Here is a 19,006-nt window from a genome sequence, read left to right on the forward strand (position 1 = left end):
ATATGCATATGTATGGTAGAATTTTTCCACATTTGCCATATGTAATTATCGTTTTTTTTGAGCTGTTAATGAATTTCTTGGGAGGGTTTTGCCATCTGGAGTCAACTGGCAAGTTATAATCAGCTTCCCTCTAGCCACACAAACACCTGGAGGAGCCGGGCGATGGTGGTGCACGCCTTTAATCCCAGCACTTGGGAGGCAGAGGCAGGCGGATCTCTGTGAGTTCGAGAACACCCTGGTCTACAGAGCTAGTTCCAGGACAGGCTCCAAAGCCACAGAGAAACCCTGTCTCGAAAAACCAAAAAAAAAAAAAAAAAACAAACAAACAAAAAAAAAAAAACCAAACACCTGGAGGAACACTTACTTCACTTTCTGACTATGTGATGCCCCCAGCGGCTAGCTGGGAGAGGAAGTCAAAAGTTCTCCAGTAGGCAGACTCCATAGGAACTCCAAGGGAAGCCAAATTTATCCCTGTATTCCATTTATCATCTTTTGACCAGACAATTCAGTCTGGACTTCATTCCATTTGACAGTGTTCACTGAGCATCTCCTTAAAGGTCAGAGACTGTTCCAGACACTGGGCATACTTGTGGCTTTTTCTTTGGAGACCTGAACAAATGTTTATCTGTGATGGTTTAAATTAGAAATGTTTAGTTCAATGTTTCAGTCAATTGAATACTTGTGATGCCTTTAGATGAAGGAGGTGCAGCTTTGCTGCTAGAAGCCTGTCATGCAGGGTAGGAGAGGCGTGGGCAAGGCCTTTACCTGCTAAGCTATTTTGCCCTCCCTCTTTTTTTTTTTTTTTGGAGATAGGGCCTCTCTAATCACCCTGGTAGTTTTGAAACTCCCTCTGTAGGCCAGGTTGGCTTTGAAGTCACAGAGACCCCACTGTCTCGGCCCCCCCAGTGCTGGGATTAAAGGCGTTAAGGCACATGCCTTTGATCCCACCTCCTCCTCCTTTCCCCCTTGCTGTGCACTCACATAATAAGGACGGTTTAGGGGAACTGGTTCTCTCCTCCTACCTTTATATGCGTTCTGGGAATCGAAGTCAGGGGTTTAGACTCGTGTTGTAGATGCCTTGCTGGCGGAACCACCTAGCCAGACCTGCAGGGGCCTCTTAACCTCATTTTCTAGGTGCTCCTTTTCACACCACCGCAGGTGGTAAAGTCAGATCCTACTTCCTATGTTTTTGACTCCAGCGTCCATTTTTTAAAAAAACTATTCATTCGTTCCCTTACACTTCACCACTGCTAGATTCAAATGCCAGCTGTAGACTGTCACTTAAGGCACTAACTCTTTAAACATCTGTAATTTGCGAATGTGATTTATCCATTTATGGGTTTATCCTAGGGTTTGAGGGCGAGAGACAAAAAAAAAAAAAATCAGGAATGAATTGAGCAGGAAGTGCCCTAGCGCCCCCAGAAAAGCCCGGTCTAGGTTTATTGTGAGCATACAGTGCTATAAGCAAGGTCTGGTGACGAAGCAGGTCACAGCCTTCCTCTCCTGCAGCCTTCCCGCGCGCCCCGCGGGGCGTCCCTAGCAACGCGCGCGCTCACTCGCAGCCCCGCCCCGCCCGGGGCGGTGGCGTCAAGTGCGCCTGCGCGCAGTCGCAACCGCCAGTCAACTCGCTTCCCCCTCCTCTCCCCGCCCCCTCCCCTTTCCTCCTCCTCCTCCTCCTCCTCCACCTCCTCCTCCTCCCGAACAGCGCCCGGAGCGCGACGCCAACATGGAGCCGGAGGACCTACCGTGGCCCGGCGAGCTGGAGGAGGAGGAGGAGGAGGAGGAGGTGGAGAACGCGTTCCCGGCGGCGACCGAGGAGACCGTGGAGGCCCGGACCTCTGAAGAGACTGTGAAAGTGGAAGAGGTAGACTTTGAAGAGGCGGGGCCCGAGGTGGATTTGGATTTTAACTGCGAGTCCCAAACGCGGGAAAGCACGGACGAAGAGGAGGACGAGATGGCTAAGGCCTGGCTGCAGGCGCACCCTGCCCAACCTGGCAGGGCTTTCCCTCCGCCCCCGCCCCCGCGGTACCTGTACGCTCCGGTGGAGCATCTGAGCGAGACTGAGGTGGGTAGCGGCGTTTGTAGGAAGGAGCCGGGCCGTGGGGGAGGAGCGGGGCTGAGGCCGAAGCGTCAGTCGAGGTGCTTGAACTACTGAAATTGGTCCAGGATCTGGGAACCTGCTCGCCCCGGTTCGCCATGCCTACGGACCGGAGACCCCTGCTTGTGGGGCTGGCACACTCTTCGCAGTCTTGGGTTCTTCCTGGCAGTGACATCTGCGGTGTCTCTCCGGCCTCTTAGTGAGTCCGGGTTCTTTTGAACTTGGGCAGATAGGACAGCTGCGCAGGGAGCCGGCACTCCCTGAGCGTGCAATTAGAAAGGCCTCTTGGGCAGAAGGTGGGAGCTGAAGAGGGAACTTGGGAATTGCTAGCTAGCGGAGAGACATTTGGCACCTTAGTTTTATTGAAGTGTAAGAACCCCCGCTCCCGAGGAATTAGTGTGGATTATGTACTCTGCGTGAGTTGTCTCGATAAGTCTCCCGCCTATTGTGTGTCTCCGGAACCTCATTTGTAGCAATTAATGGGTACTTAGCCAATGGCAGGAACTTGGAATGGAAGCAGCTTGTGATCAGTCAGCTCTGGTTTGAAATATTAGAAAGCACTAAGTCAAGACCAAATGGAGGAAGAGCCGAGTTTACAGAGGTCCTGCCAAGATCATTTCGAAACTAACCATGTTCTTAATATTAATGTTTTTAACTATCAAGAACTGCATTCTTGTTCATCACCACCACGTGTGGTCCTTTACATATGAATTAGTTAGTAATAATAGAATTAGAAGGGCTGGTGGTGTATTTAAGTGCTAGAGGTCTTGCAGGTGGTGGAGGTGTGTGCAAGGCTCTCAGTTCAAAGCCCTTGTACTTGGGGCGGGGGGGGGGTATTAAAATTAAGAATTCAGCGGCCCTGTTTGATCACTTTTCAAGTGCTTGATAGCCGAGCTTAGGTTACAGAACAATTCCATCATCACAGTGATGCATGGACTGTGATTGCTAGGTATGGCAGGAGTGTTCAATCCCCTCAGCTGAGACTTTGAGCATTCACCTTGGGCCACACATTGAAATTTTGGTGAACCAAACCCCTGCCTTCCTAGCATTCCCACTCTAAAGAGGGAGGCAGATACAACCCACATGTTCTCCTAAGTGAAAATGGCATATGCTGAAATGCTGTGGATGCATAAAGCAGATAACCTGGACTTGTCAGTGAAGTCTGGGCAGGCACCTTGAAGACTGGGAGGCTGACTAAACAAGGGTTTAAAAAGAAGCCTAGAAGCCGGGCGTTGGTGGTGCACGCCTTTAATCCCAGTACTCGGGAGGCAGAGGCAGGAGGATCTCTGTGAGTTCGAGGCCAGCCTGGTCTACAAGAGCTAGTGCCAGGACAGGCTCCAAAGCTACAGAGAAACCCTGTCTCGAAAAACTAAAAAAAAAAAAAAAAAAAGCCTAGATGAGGAAAGGGAAGTGTGATATTTTCACAATTTACATTTGAGTTGATTTTTTTTGTAGGACTAGGATTGAACCCTAGCCTTTGGGCATTCTAGGCAAACGTTCTGTCTACCAATGGGCTACATCATTTAAAGCATGGCATTTTAAGGAATTAAAGGCCAGCAGGTTGAGTCTGGATTACAGAGCTTTCTGTGTTATTTCAGGGATTTCAAGGCTTTATCTCTGGAGTTTCGGGACATCAGTAAACTGTTTTAAAGGATGTTTGTGATTAGATTCGTATTTCAGCAAGAGAGCAAGTAGTGTAGATAGCTGTGCTCGTAGGGGAAGATGAGAGCATTCTGAATATGAAGGACACTAATTAGAGAGTTGTTGCAATACTGTCAGGCAAAAAGTCTTTTGAACAAGGAAATGAGCAGGGTGTGATGGCATATGCTTTTTAGTTCCAGGATTTAGAGCTACTAGTGGTTCCTAATGCTGTGACCCTTTAATGCAGTTCCTCATGTTGTGACCCAATCATAAAAGTACTTCGTTGCTACTTCACAACTAATTTTTCAATTGTTATTGAAGAGTCCAAGAATAAGAAAATAAAAATGTAGATTCCAAAAATAAGAATGTAGAAATAAAGAAATATAAACTTATAAGTCTAGGGGAATGAGAACAGACTGTCAGCAGGTTTCTCAGTAGATCAAGGGCCAGTCATTCACAGTGAGCTATTTTCTCAGCTGCTTAAGAAGCCTCCATCAGTTTAGATCGTTTTATTTTACAACTGGCTGTTCTATTTACGAGGCCAGAGCTTCTCTCTGCAAACTGAGAATAGTGTCCTGGCTATCCTTGATGAACAACAGATATGAACTGAGTTAACCTCTAGGAGACAGAGATACTATGACCTCTGGGTTAGACACTGCCTTTGTTACGAAAAACTGGCACCATCAAAGGGGAGGCAGGGGCCTTCAGTATACACTGCCTGGAGGTACCAGGAGAAACAGTGACCACGTGCAAACTCCTGATTTGACTAATGAGCTCTGATAAAATGGAGGTTATAAAGTTTGACTGTCTGTACCTGAGTTTTACTTTGAGATGGTATGAAAAGCTTTCTGCCATCTTCTCAGTTCGCAGCCTAAGAACCAATTATTCTGATATATCAACCCTCTGATATGACTAACAGTCCCTTTTCTGACTAATTGCTAAAGACACCTGTTTCTTGCAATTAGTGACTTTCTCTGTAATTACTCTGAAACATATTTCATGATAGCTGCCTAGTTACCTATGGACGTTAGAACCCACTCCCCTCCTTTGGGTCTATGTTGACTGGGTCAGGGTAAGATCGTAAAAATTCCTTTGTTCAGACCTAATGCTTGGTGCCCTAACTATAAAAGTTGGCCACAGCATAACAAATACCACCTCTGGCTGTGGTCTCAGCTAGCTGATAAGCTTCTGTGCCCAGCGGTGTTTTTTAATTTTAATTTTTTTATTTTTAAGTTTGCTTCTGGTTTTCCTGGGATCTGGTTTCTGGAATAAAGTTTGCTTCTGGTTTTTTAGACTTGGTGGTGTTCTCATCTTTGCGCGACCCCCCTGGACCCAACAGTTATGAATTGTAATGTAAATGCAAGATATCTGATATTCACCCTCCAAAGGGGTCAAGACTCACAGGTTGAGAACCACTGATGTAAAGGCAAAGGCAGGTGGGGGCTCCTGAATTCCAGGCCAGCCTGGTCTACATAGAGCAGGGAGGTATTGATGGGAATAAGGACAAGTAGGTTGTTTCAAGAGATGTTTATCATGCCAGGGACAGTGTTGACAGACTGGTGACGTGTGCTGTGGATGAATTCTCCAAGACAAAAAGGCAGAAGTAGAAAGTTTAGGCTCTCTAATGGGAGGCTTTTCTGGCATTGTCTCTTCTCTGGTGGGACTCCTTTATGTTTTCTCTTTTTGCTACTGGTTATCTGTGCAGGGCAGGTATGGGTCACTTGGTCAGATTTCTGATGGTCTGATGTGCACATTAAAGAGTGGAGACAGTGGTATTAGTATGCCCTGAGACAAATTGCAACCAGGCCTTGCTAAACTAGCTAGGTCTTTCTGGAGGCTGCAGGGGCTTTGCTTTGAAGTAGCCTGCTCTGAGATTAGAATGGCTTGGTACAAACCATCCCTCCCAGAACAGATTGACACTGAGAAAGTAAAGACATTACACTTAGTAATGGATTGGTTGTGGAGGGTAGTGCCCAGGTGTTAGGTTAGTGAGCAAATGCTTGTGCTGATGTGGAGATGTGGCCAGGTTTGGTGCAGGAGAATTGTCTGTAATCTGTTAATCATGCTTTAAATAAACGCTGATTGGCCAGGCAGAAAGAATAGGTGGGAAAACCAGACAGGAAGTAGAAATGATGTAATGAGAACAGGAGAATTCTGGGAAGGAGGAAGTTGATTCCTCCCACTCCTGCCCAGACCACTGAAGCAGCAGGATGTGATCTGCTCCATTGTAAAAGGTACTGAGCCACATGGCTAACATAGATCAAAAAAATGGGTTAATCAAGATGTGAGAGTTAGCCAGTGAGAGGCTATAGCTAATGGGCCAATCAGCTTTATAACTTTTGAGATCTCTGTGTGATTTTCTTTAGGGCTAAATAAACAGCTGTGAGGTACCAGGCAGGACAGAAAACCCAAACAAACAGGCACCCCGTTCATGTTACACAGGTTATCTTTGAGCTGGTGGTGAATTGGCTGGGTGGGTGCTAAGATTGAGTTTGGTGCTGAAGATTAGAGAAGTGGTTTGGGCTAGAAAGTACTAAAAGTCCTTCATTATCTACATCTAGATACATAGTGAAGCAACACTTTTGAAGTATACTCTGAGCTATAGCCCTCCTTCCTCAGGCTCACCCCTCCACACACACACACACACACACACACACACACACACACACACACACACACACAGTTTCACTTTGTGTAGTCTTGGCTGTTCTGAAACTCCTTGTGTAGACTGGGCTAGCCTTGAACTCAGAGATTCACCTGCTTCTGCCTCCCAAGTGCTAGGATTAAAGGCGTGTACCACTTTGCCCCACTCCCAGTCTTTTAAAAATGTGTTCACGCTGGGTGGTGGTGGCGCACGCCTTTAATCCCAGCACTCAGGAGGCAGAGGCAGGCGGATCTCTGTGAGTTCGAGACCAGCCTGGTCTACAAGAGCTAGTTCCAGGACAGGCTCCAAAACCACAGAGAAACCCTGTCTCGAAAAAACCAAAAAAAAAAAATGTGTTCATTGTGTAGTACTCAATTCCTCCGTCATCTATCTCTTCCGAAGTAGTAAGATTGTTGTAATGATAAGTTTGGTGTGTGTGTATGTGTGTGTGTGTGTGTGTGGAGGGGTGTAGTGTTTGTGTGCACATATGCATGTATGTATGCGTACATATTGATTGCTTCCCACCTTATTTATTAGATCACCTGCCTGTGCCTCCAGAGTGTTAGGATTGAAGGTGTGTGCCACCACACCTTCCATCTTAATTTTTGAGACAAGATCTGTCTTTGAACCTGGAGCTCATTGGACTAAGTTAGGCTGATCCACCAGCAAGCTCCAGGGATCTTGTCTCCCTCTAACAGAGCAGGAACTCGGTTGGATTGAATGCAGGTGAAAGTCAGAAGACAATTTGTAGACTCGGTTTTCCCTTTTGTGTTGGAATTGAACGCAGGTCACCAGGCTTTACGGGTGGAGCCAGCTCTGTTTCCTCTCTCCCTTCTGCTTTTCAAACAGTTGGTTGAGAAATGAGTGATCTAGAGCCTCTGCTACTTTGTTTCCTGTTAGTCCTGGGGATCTTTCCGCATAGATGATTTCAGACACCTCTCCTTGAAGCTTGCATTGTGAAGGAAAATATTTTTGGGAGACTGTAATGTTCATGGGTTGTAGCGCTAGAGGAGGTTCTTGTTGTTCAACTTTTAATGGAATCATGAACCCAGCTGAACTTTCCTGTCAGCCCTCCTCCCTTTCCCTCTTACCCTCCTGCTTCCCGCTAGTGCTCAGCATCTCTTCTGACAGCAGGTTGCCATTTTTTCAGAAGAAAGAATACATGGTCAGAGCTTTTAGCCTTGTCTGTGATATTCCATTCCATTTGCGTGAAAGGTGCTGGAATGAATATTTTCTATGCCCTGGAACAGGTTAGTTGTGTGGAAATGTTTCTCTGATGTTTGAGCCGTACCAGAAGCGAATGGTGTTTCCAGGTTCCTCTCAGCGGTGGTCTGTATATGTAGACTGGTGTTTCTTGGGTCAATTTTGATAATTTATGATTTTCCCAGAAAGTCCTTCATTTTAACAATGACTCTAGTTTTTTTTTGTATGTGCCAATTTTTATTTCTCATTCTTAGTTTTATGTATTTTTCTTTTGATATGCCACTGTAGAGGTTTATTTGCTTTTCATCTGAGGAAACTACTCTTGGAAAGCGCAGTTTTTTTCTTGTTTTAGGCTGTTAAAAACGCTGCTGCTCTAAGCATACATGTTACTGTGTGGACGTGTGAGTTCATTTCTCTTGGGTATATACATGTTACTGTGTGGACATGTGAGTTCATTTCTCTTGGGTATATACATGTTACTGTGTGGACATGTGAGTTCATTTCTCTTGGGTATATGTCTAAGCATACATGTTACTGTGTGGACATGTGAGTTCATTTCTCTTGGGTATATATCTGGTGGTGGAATTGCTGGACATTTTGGCATTCCTGTATTTAACCCTTTAAGGGCCTGCCAGATTGTTTTCCAGTGTGGCTGTGCTACTTTCTGTTCTCGCTAGTACTGTCTGACCGTTTCTGTTCACATGTCTGAGTAATGATGGACATATTTTCTTGTGCCTATTGATCATTCATACATTGACTTTACAAAAATGTCTATTTAGAGCTTTGCCCATTCTTTATTTGGACTGTTTCCAGTTGGGTCTTAAATTAAAAACTCAGGGCTTTGCATGTGTCAGTCGAAATCTCATATATATTTTGTTAATCTATTTTAGTACATTTTTAGATTTATTTATTTTTACTCTATGTGTATGAATATTTGCTGCTATGTATAACTGCACCACTCATATGCCTGGTGCCCGTGAAATGAGAAGATGGTGTCAGATCCCTTGGAGCTAGAGCTATAGATGGTTGTGAGCCTCCATGTGAGTGCTGGGAGCTACATGCTGGGTCCTCTGCAAGAGCAGCCAGTGTTTTTAAACACTGGGTCATCTCTCTAGTAAGCATCAGTCTAATTAATCTTTATCAATAATTAATCTAATTAATCTTTATCAACTAAAAAAATCAAGAGTCAGATATTGGGGTGAAAACCTGAAAGATCAGAGAAGCAGGGGAGCAGCCACAGTGACTTCCTACCTTTCTGGTTCCTCCGAACAAAAGGGGCTGAGATCCTCTGAGCCCTGCCTTACCTCTTGTCTTCTCTCTACAGTTCTCCAAACCTCTGTGGTCAGCTAGTGGCTGGTCCCGCCCTATGGCTTCAAGCAACCTTTATCAGAACAAAATCAAAAATATCACACATATATTTATTTAGAAGCAAGGCCTCTCTATGTAGTTCTGGGTGTCCTAGAACTCACTATGTGGACCAGACTGACTTTGAACTCACAGAGAAACACACTCGATACAGTTTGTAAATACTGCGATTGTTTTCTCTCACTTTCTGTAGTGTGCTTTTCCTTCCTCTTCTCCTGTGGCTATCCCTTTCTCCCCCCTGCTGTTTTGTCTCTTGTGTCTTCTCTCTGCCCTGTGCTAGATGCTGAACTAAGGGTCTCATGGATGTCAGGCAAGTGCTGTGCAGTCTCCCTTTTCACTTTGTTGTTTCCTCTGCTGTGCAGCTTCTTAGTTTGATACAGTTCATCTTTTCAGTTTGTACCCTGAGCTTGTGGTGTGACCAGAGTCAAAGAGCTTTTCCCTTGTGTTTTCTTGTTTTATGACTTTAGTTTTTACATTAAAAAGTTCATTTCGAGTTATTTTTCTTGTGTATTTAAAATAAAAAATATGATACTGTTGAAATACGGAGCGTTTACTCTGTAGTATTAAGAGCGGCGGGCTGCGTCCCCAGCACCCGGCCGCCCCCACAGCTAGCTTTACCCGAAATAATTACACAGAAAATGTATTCTTTTAAACACTGCCTGACCCATTGGTTCCAGTTTCTTATTGGCTAGCTCTTACATATCGATCTAACCCATTTCTAATAATCCGTGTAGCTCCACGAGCTAGCTTACCAGGAAAGATCTTAACCTGCGTCTGTCTGGAGTGGGAGAATCATGGTGACTTTCTGACTCAGCTTCTTTCTCCCAGCATTCTGTTCTGTTTTCTCCTCCCACCTATGTTTTAACCTATCAGGGCCAAGCAGTTTCTTTATTCCTTAACCAATGAAATCAACAGATTGATATGACACTCCCACATCATGATATCTAGCTTTTTTTTTCCTTAAAATTGCTTAGACTGTTTGGGTCTTTTGTGGGTTCATATGGATGTTGGAATTTTTTGTTTTAAATTTTCATGAAGAATGTCATTGCAATTTGACAGAGATTGTATTGACTTTGTGATTTGCTTTGGGCAATATGGCTATGTTAACAGTATTAATTCTTTCAATCCCCATGGACTGTCTGTTTACTTGTGCTTTTTTCTTTTTCCCTCTCACCTCCTCTTCCTTCTCCCCAAACCACCTCTCTTGAGGGTCTCATTGTGTAGCTTGACTTGGCTGGCCTGGAACTCAACTACACAGATCAGGTTGGTGTGTGCCACCATGCCTGGCTGTTGTGCTTTTTTTCATTTCTTTCATTAGAATCTTACACTCTTTAGGATACAAGTTTTAAGTATTTACGTATATAGCAACGGACTTTTTGTTTTTGTTTTTCTGAGACAGGCTTTCTCTGGGTAATAGCCTCAGCTGTCCAGGAACTTACTTTGTAGACCAGGCTGACCTGGAACTCAGAGATCTGTTGCCTCTGCCTCTTATATGCTGGGATTACAGGCATGTGCCACCATGCCCGGCTGACCTTTTTTTTTCTCCCATTGGTGAGGTGGGGTCTGAAAATTACTATGACCCAGGCTGGCCTTGGTCTCTAAGTCCTCCCTCTGCCAAAGTGCTGAGATTACTGGCTACTGATTGACTTTTGATATTATATTAATAAAACTTTTCTCATTTCTTCTTTGGATAGTTACTTGTATACAGAAATGTAATTGATTTTGTGTGTGATATTCAGTATATACATGTTCGTGTGTATGTGCATGCATGTATATATGCAAATAGTGAGTTCCTCAGTTACTGTTTACCTTATTGTTTAGCAAAGTCTTATTAGATTTATTTTGTTTGTTGTGTATGAATTTTGTTTGTTGCCTATATCTATATCTGTACCCCTGGTGCCCACAGGGATCAGAGTGGGTGTTGTAACTGGAGGTATAGATGGTTGTGAGCTGCCATGTGGGTGCTGGGAATCAAACCTGGGTCCTCTGCTATAACAAGTGCTCTTAACTGTTGAGCTATCTCTTCAGTTCCCCACCTTTTAAGACAGTTTCTCATGTTGCCTGTAACTCACTTCAGTTAGACTGGCTGGCCAGTGAAATTTGGGGATTCCTTAACATGCCCTACCCCCCAACTGCACTGTGGGATCACAGATGCATGGCTCTTACACGGTGCTCAGTAATCTCAAATTAGATCCTCATGTTTTTCTTGAGAGCTGTGGTTAGGACTTGTAATTATTTGTTGAATAGAACTGGCAAGAGAAGTTGCCCTTGTCTTGTTGTAAAACCTTAGAGGAATTATTTTTTTTAAGTTTTCCACATTGAATATGATATTTGCATGGGTTTTTCACGTTATGGGCTTTATTCTGAGGTATTTTTTGTCTATCCCCAGCTTCTTGTTTTTTGTTTTCTTTAATTATGAAACAGTGCTTGCCTTTGTAGAGCATTTTTTTTTCTGTTTTAATTGAGGTGATCATATGTGTCAAATCACTAGCTGAGGATGACTTTGAACTCCTGTTTCTTGTGCTACCACATCTTGAGTACTGGGATTATAGGGGTCTATCACCACACTTGTGGTATTTATATGGTGCTGGGGATTGAACCCAGGGCTTTGTATATCCTAGGTAAGCACTCTTCCAACTGAGCTACTTAGACAGTTTCTACTCTAATTTTTAGTTTTCTGTTTGTTATTTAGCCCTGCTGACTTAATTTATTGTGAACTCAAATTTGCATATAAAATAATCACTAATTTTACAGCTTCCCTCCTCTTCCTTGTTAATTGGTAATAGACTAGCTGTTTTGCTTCTAGACAAAAATAGATACAGTATATTTGGATCTTTTGGATTCTCTTTCCTCCTGACAAAAAGCTTTTGTTTGTTTTAACTTTCTTTTAATTTATTCTTTGTGTCTTTTACATCATGAGTCTTGGTCCCATTTATCTACCCATCCCTCCATATCCACCCTCTGTCCTAGCAACCTTCCTTCCCCAATAAAATAAAATAAAATTTAAAGAAAAAAAATGGAAATAAAGGAAAAATCTCATTATGGAAGCGGCAGTGTGACACAGTCTGACAGTAAACACTTTATCCGTGTATCTTTACTTGCAAGTGTTCATTGCAGAGTCATGGTTCCAGGCCTCTGATTTCTGCTACACTTTGGATACTTGGGACTCCCTGGCTATCCTGTCGTTGTTCTGTGTTGTAGAGATCTAGTAGCTTTTGGTCTGCAGTACTGGTCCCTCCAGCAGATCACAGATGGGGTGGATGTTGTGGTGATTCAACTCCTAGTCCTGATTCTGGGCGTGGGTAGTGGCAGACTTAGCCTGCCAATTCTCCCTTGTCCTCACCTTAAAGATGAGCTCTCCAGCACTGCCCTGGCTAGTTCTCTCCTTGCAGCAAGGGGACGGGTCCAGTTCTCCTGCTTTGAAGCCCTCAGGGTCTGCTCTTCCACACCTAACACCTTCAGGGCCAACTCTGCTGTGTTGCCCAGGTGAGGTGTAGGGGCCACTCTCTGAATGCTGCAGCTGGTAAAGGGGAGGGTCAGCTCTTGCCCACCACAGGTGGCAGGGTTGGGGGGGGGTATCTTTCTCTCACCCTCATCACCACACAGCAGACAGAGGGGTGTGGCCCGCTCTTCCATCCTCATACTCTCAGGGCCAGCTTACCCGTGACTCTGCCAACAGGGTCAGCTTTACTGTGATGCCCAGGTGAGGAGCAGGGTCGCTTTTAGCTGGTAAAGAGGAAGATGACCTCCCTTGTCTACTGGAGGTGGTGAGGGATGAGGAATAAGGGGGTTATCTCTCCCCCACCCACACTGCTGCTTGATAGATGAGTGGTGGGGACAGCTCTCCCACACTCACCCACACCTCTGCCAACAGGGTTGGTTCTATTGTGCTGCCCAGGGCCTGCTCTCAGGAGTGCTGCAGCTGGTGAGGGGCAAGGGCAGCTCTCCTACTCTTTTGACCTCGGTCAGCTTTCCACCTGCCTCAGGCTCTTTGGGGTGAGGATCTTCCCTGCCCTTACTGCGGGGTGGTAGATGAAGGGCAGAACCAGATCTCTAATGCTCACTCTCTGGGAGGTTAACCTGTGCTCTCCCCAACAGGGTCAGCTCTACTGTGCTGCCTAGACAAGGTGCAGGGCCTACTTTCCTCACCAGGGGAAGGCATCTGTCCCTTGTCCCCACCACCACACCCAAGATGAGGGAGGCAGTACCAGTTATGCCCCTCATACCCTCAGGGCTGGCTCACCTGCACCCCTGTCTATAAGGTCAGTTCTACCCTGCTGCCCAGGCAAGGAACAGGGCCAGTACTGCAGCTGGTAAAGGTTCTCTGGTCTGCTCCAGGTGTTGAGAGGCAAGGGGAAGAAGTCATCTTTCCCTCACACCACCACATGGGAGATGAGAGGGATGTGACTTGCTCTTCTGTTCTCATGCTCTCAGGGCCAGTTTCGCCCATGCCTCTCCCATCCCCCCAAAGAGGGTCAGCTTTATTTTGCTGCCCAGGTGAGGTGGTATAAAATCCTCTCTCCGGAGTGCTTCAGCCAGTGAGGGGCAGGACCTGGTATTGTAGTCAGTGAGAGGTGGTGACAATTCTGTACAATCCTATCATCTCTGCCGTTGGTGGTATCAGGAGTCATGGACATCAGCACTGACTGTGACTGCATCAGGCCCAGCCCAGGCCCAGACAGCACCATGGCCCTGGGTGGCAATCAGGTGGATCTGTGCATCAGTCACCTGGTCTACCAAGTGACCAGTGCAGCCAGGGCTACACAGTGAAACTCAGTTTTGAAAAATGAAAATAAAACAAAACAAAAAGATTAAGCGTTTTGGTATGCTTATTTTTTTCTTTTCTTTTTGAAATTATAATATAATCACATCATTTCTCTCCGAACCCTCCCATATATACCCCTCCTTGGGCTCTTTCAAATTCATGACCTCTTTTTTCATTAATAGTTACTACGTGTGTGTGTGTGTGTGTGTATCTTTACTAAATATAACTTATTTTATCTAAAAGATTTTTATTTAGCAAGTTTATAAGTGATTTATGGGTACTTTATGTTTGCAGATGAATGCTGAGACGATAAAAGCCAGTCAAAACAGGTTAAAGGAATTCTTCCTGTGTGTAGGTCTGAGGGAGAGGAAGACGTGTTTTGACTGTAAATGTTGCTTTATCTTGTTTGGAAGGTTTTATCAAAAGTGCTGGTTTATAGCCGAGAAAAGAACTTTAATTGATTAAAATAGGTCACCTTACATTTTGGCCTTAAGCATGGTTCTGTTGAACTGTGTCTCAGAAAAGGTCAGTCCCTTTACACAGCTGATCTTCACAGTGGTTTTGGTTCTTGAAAAGTTTTTGCACCCCGATTAACCTTTCTGCCGATGTAATAATCCAAATCAGACCAAATCAAACAGAATTAGAAAAAGCATTAGTGGATACTAATGCTCCCCGGTGGTCTTCCAGACCCCCAGGGATGGAGACAGAGAAGGGAGACTGGAAAACCACGGAGAGAGGAAAGGAAGACCAGAAAACCATGTGTGTGTTTTCTGAGGGGCAGTTTAAATACCCTGTGGGAGTGGTCTTGAGCATCTCTGAGGAGGGGGTCACCATTTGGAGGGCTTTCTCGGAGGTGTAGTCTGGACTGAGGCAACACTCAGGGGAGGAGGCTTGGGGTGGAACTTCCCACCCAAACAGTTCTTATTTTGTTTTGTGTTTTTAGAAATTGTGCTCAAATTCTGGACGCTGAGCCAGCCAGACATTTGACCTCGGGGTGGGGGGTGGTGGTGGTGGTAATATCTTAGTGGTGGCATTCCCTGTTTCTTCTGAGAAGAAGAAACCGAAGAAGCTGATTTGAAGCTTCTGATATTAAAGTTAATTTCATGACTGTAAGAACAGTAAGATTAGAAAAGAGACAGTTTTCGTTTTTTTCCTAATTGCTTTTATTGTAGGTATAGAAGATTTAGGACTGGGAAAGGTTTAGTGAAAAGTATGTTTGGGCCTAACTGGTTAACCTTAAGACCCTGGCTATTTTTAGGTGAGCGTGAGCATAAGTAACAGTTTCGATAGTGATTGTGAAGTGAGAGAGGCAGAGAGTGAGTTAGTTTGTTGTGAACTTTTCCTGGGGAGATGTGAATAAACATTTAATGACCACAGGTAGGTAATCAGTGATAAGTCAAAGTAACTTCCAAGTCCAACCTTGTTGTCAAGTGCATTTATTGAGCTTATAAGAGCATGAGATCAGAGAGAGTACTCAAGGCCTTAAGGAGGGGCTGGTTACTCGGGTGTACTTTGGGTGTTCTCTTATTTTAATTGATAGATTAGGTCATATATTTATTTTTCCTACTGCACATGTCTCTTCCCATAATGCATCCAATTTGATTCATATGCATGCCCAATTATACATAGGCATAAGATTATAAATTGGAATTTTCCAACAAAATTCACTGGAACAATATGGTTTGTCTTAGTGTACGTGTACCGCAAACCAGTTCAGGCCAGATCAGCCTTTCTCTTCGTTCTGTTCAGATACATTGGGATTGTACTTTAATGGTCGAAAATTGATCATTGTTGGGGCCAAGAAGCTATACTGTTGTTCAGAGTGAAGTGTACATGAGTCCCAATTAGGTGGAGAGTAGAGGGATTCTGAGGTTAGTAGCTGCATTGTTGGGAGAGAAATGTGTATGCATAGTACATGCAGGTGAAGGAGCTAGACTGCCAAGTGCATTATTACAAGGGTGTGTGTGTACATGCTCCAAACTAAATAGGGTCCCAAGCCTCTAAACTATTTCCTATGTTTAGCTGCCTTATGATGACTTTCCCTACATCCTCCTATGAGGGAAGGTCAACAGGCCCAGTCTTGAGAGCTGCTTCTGATGAAGATGGTCATGCTGTTATGCTTAAAGAATAACATTTTATAATAACATGAAAGCATTTTATAGAGTGAAAAGTGTATTTTAGCATGGTTACTTTTGTTATTGTACAGTCCCAGCATTACTCAGCTTTAGTGTGCTTTGATTTTCAGGTTGTTTCACTGACGAGCCATGGGTGGCAGCAGTCATCGTATCAAGACAATTCTAGAGCACAGCTTTCCAACTCTGGTGTAGTGTCATTGGAAACAACAGTGCGTCTGGGGCAAATTCTTTTCTTTCTACCTGCAGCACAGAAATGCTGTAATATGAGGAATGTGAAGATGTGGATCACTTTACTATTCCAGTGTTCTCATGGGACACAATTTTATATAGACTAGGAAGCTCATCCCTGCTTCTTTGTCTCAATAGTCTATATTCCTCAAAAGTATATATTTTTGTGTGTACGTATATTATCTCATGGGATATTTGGCATACAAGAAACTAAAACATTCAAAATTGCAAAATAATTCATTACCTGAGTATAAATAGAAAATTTTAAAGGAAAGTTGTTGTTTTTTTATTTTTCCCCTTTTTTCTTTTCTTTCTTTCTTTCTTTCTTTCTTTCTTTCTTTCTTTCTTTTTTTTTTTTTGAGATAAGATTTCTCTGTCCTGGAACTTGCTCTATAGATCAGACTGGCCTCTGACTCATAGAGATCCTCCTGCCTCTGCCTACTGAGGGCTGGATTAAAGTTGTGTGTTACTGCTGCCCAGCTGTCTAGTTCCATTTTTTATACAGCTAAGTTTAAATAAAATATAGAAAGGTAAACTGTTTTAGTTATACATTTGACAGATGAACTTTGAAAGATACAATTATAAAATATAGAAAAGTGAACTGTTTTAGTTACACAGTTTGTCAGATAATCTTTGAAGTATACAGTTATATAAATATCACTATGCTTGACCTATAGCATTGCTATTATGGACAAAAGTTTCTGAATACTATTTTAATTATTACCTTCTCCAGTCCCTTATCTTAAATCAAGCATCCTATAGTTGGTAGTTCTGCTTTGCCTTTTTAGAATTACAATGTGTGGATTTTAAAAATCTGATTTCTTCTGTATCAAGTCTTTAAATAAATTTTCATTGTTTTTGAGTAAACACAACTTCATTTTTGTTGAGTAAATACCCAGGAATAGATCAGCTAAATTATATTAAAATGGTATATTTAACTTTACAAGAATATGTTATCTTCTGAAGTATCTGTTCCATTTTGCCTAGGGAATGCTGTAGCTTTAGGTTTAGAAATATTTGTTCAGTTTTTTTTTTGTTTGGTTTTTGGTTTTGTTTTTTTTTTAATGACCACAGTATGGATTTGTCATGTAGTAGCAAATGATTGATTTAACAGTGAGAGCCTACACTGTAACACAGGTGTCAGTGACTACATGGTACTAGGAGCTGGTAGTGATCGGAAGAGGTCTAGAAGGAGGTCAGTGTAGTACAAAGTCACATAGAAGGAACAACTTTCTTTTGACTACTCTATATGTGAGAGTATTGTTTAATATGCTGAGTAGGCAGTAGTCTAAGCGTAAATGTGTGACTCAGTTAATGACTGAGCATCTTTTCCTTTAAAATTGTTTCAGAGAGCAGAATCTTGGCATCATCTTCCTCAAGAAAGGGACTCTTCCCAAACCTTGGATACGCCCCAGACTGAGATTGATGTGAGAAGAGAAGGAATGAAAGTAATAGACTTCCCCTCTCTGGAGAAAAGTGAATTGGCTCAGTCAGAACGTCCAGTCATGAAACCAAAGCTAAATCTCTTGTGTTCTCCATTGCTAGGTAATGCCTGTGTTTTATTAATACCTTTTTATTTCATGTGTATGGGGGTTTTACCTGCATGTATGCCTGTGCACCATGTCCGTGCCTGGTGCCCATGGTAGCCAGGAGATGTCTGATTCCCTGGGTCTGGAATTATGGGTACTGGGAATCAAACCTAGATCATCTAGAAGGGCAGCCAGTGCTCTTAACCACAAGCTTTCTCTCTGGCCCCAGTGCCTCTTTGTCTACCCCCTCCCCACAGCTGGTTTCTCAGTGTAAGAGCCCTAGCTGTCTTGAACTAACTCTTGTAGACCAGGCTGGCCTCAAACTCACAGAGATCTGCCTACCTCTGCCTCCCAAATGCTGGGATTAAAAGCATGTTCCACCACCGCCTGGCGCCTCTTTGTCTTTAACCAGAGGTAATAGCTTAAAATTCTAAAAACTGTGTGTGTGCGCATACATGCACATTTATTAGCCTTGCTCTTAACATTTTAGTCGAGGATCTCTGTGGAGCTATACTCAGAAGAGTTAGTTGGTTCTAGGTCTTCACACTGGCTGGTTGGCTTAGCTATATTATATATGCTTTTTAGCATACCCCACTATTCATAGAAGGCTAAAAGGAGATCACTCCCATTCTAATGGGTATGTGTCTTCCATAGCACAGTTGCTCTTGGGAAAACCTCATACTATCTTTGTTCCCTCATCAGTGGAGACTCAGTGTTTCCTGACAAATAAAATAAATATCTCCATGTTTTAGTTTGCTTTTCATTTCTGAGATAAAGATCATGACCAAAAACAACTTAGGGAGGAGAGAGTTTATTTGGCTTACATATCTTGATCACAGTCCATTGAGAGAAACTAAGGCAGGAACTCACAGGAACTGGAGAAGAAGCCATGGAAGAACACTGTTTACTGGCTTGTTCCCCTTGGCTTGCTCAGCCTGCCTGCCTGCCTGCTTCCTTCCTTCCTTCCTTCCTTCCTTCCTTCCTTCCTTCCTTCCTTCTCTTTCTTTCTTTCTTTCTTTCTTTCTTTCTTTCTTTCTTTCTTTCTTTCTTTCTTTCTTTCTTTCTTTCTAACTTCTTTCTTTCTTTTCTTTCCCAGCATTTTTTTTTTTAACACAACCAGGACCACCTGTCTATAGGTGGCATCACCCACAGTGGGCTCAGCCCTTCCTGTCAATCATTGATTTTGAAAATGCCTCACAGACTCAGTTACAGGCAATCTGATGGAGGCAATTTCTCAACTAGATTCCTTTTTCACAGATGTGTCTAGGTTTGTATAGACCTATTCTAAACTATTATTATCCTCAGCTTTGAGAACAAAACAATTAAGATGAAGAAATTGAGTCATTTCTTCGACATAGATCTTACTGCTCTTAGTGGAGAATGACTTTCTTAGCTTTC

General features: G+C 43.5%; 1 protein-coding gene across 4 annotated transcripts in view; it reads left to right on the top strand.

Annotated features, from left to right (window-relative positions):
• Positions 1–1,704: 1,704 nt before the first annotated feature.
• Alms1 (ALMS1 centrosome and basal body associated protein) overlaps positions 1,705–19,006 on the top strand; it is a 127,689-nt gene continuing 110,387 nt past the window's right edge. For 3 of the 4 annotated variants that reach the window (XM_075983694.1, XM_075983696.1, XM_075983697.1), the window contains exons 1-3: positions 1,705–2,065; positions 15,962–16,060; positions 17,429–17,624. In XM_075983694.1, the coding sequence (XP_075839809.1) occupies positions 1,727–2,065; positions 15,962–16,060; positions 17,429–17,624 (634 nt within the window). In that variant the 5' untranslated portion in view covers positions 1,705–1,726. The remainder of the gene's footprint in view (positions 2,066–15,961; positions 16,061–17,428; positions 17,625–19,006) is intronic. The other variant, XM_075983695.1, reaches the window with a different exon arrangement.

Source organism: Microtus pennsylvanicus, chromosome 8 (assembly GCF_037038515.1).
Source record: "Microtus pennsylvanicus isolate mMicPen1 chromosome 8, mMicPen1.hap1, whole genome shotgun sequence".
In the NCBI taxonomy this organism is placed as follows: Eukaryota; Metazoa; Chordata; class Mammalia; order Rodentia; family Cricetidae; genus Microtus; species Microtus pennsylvanicus.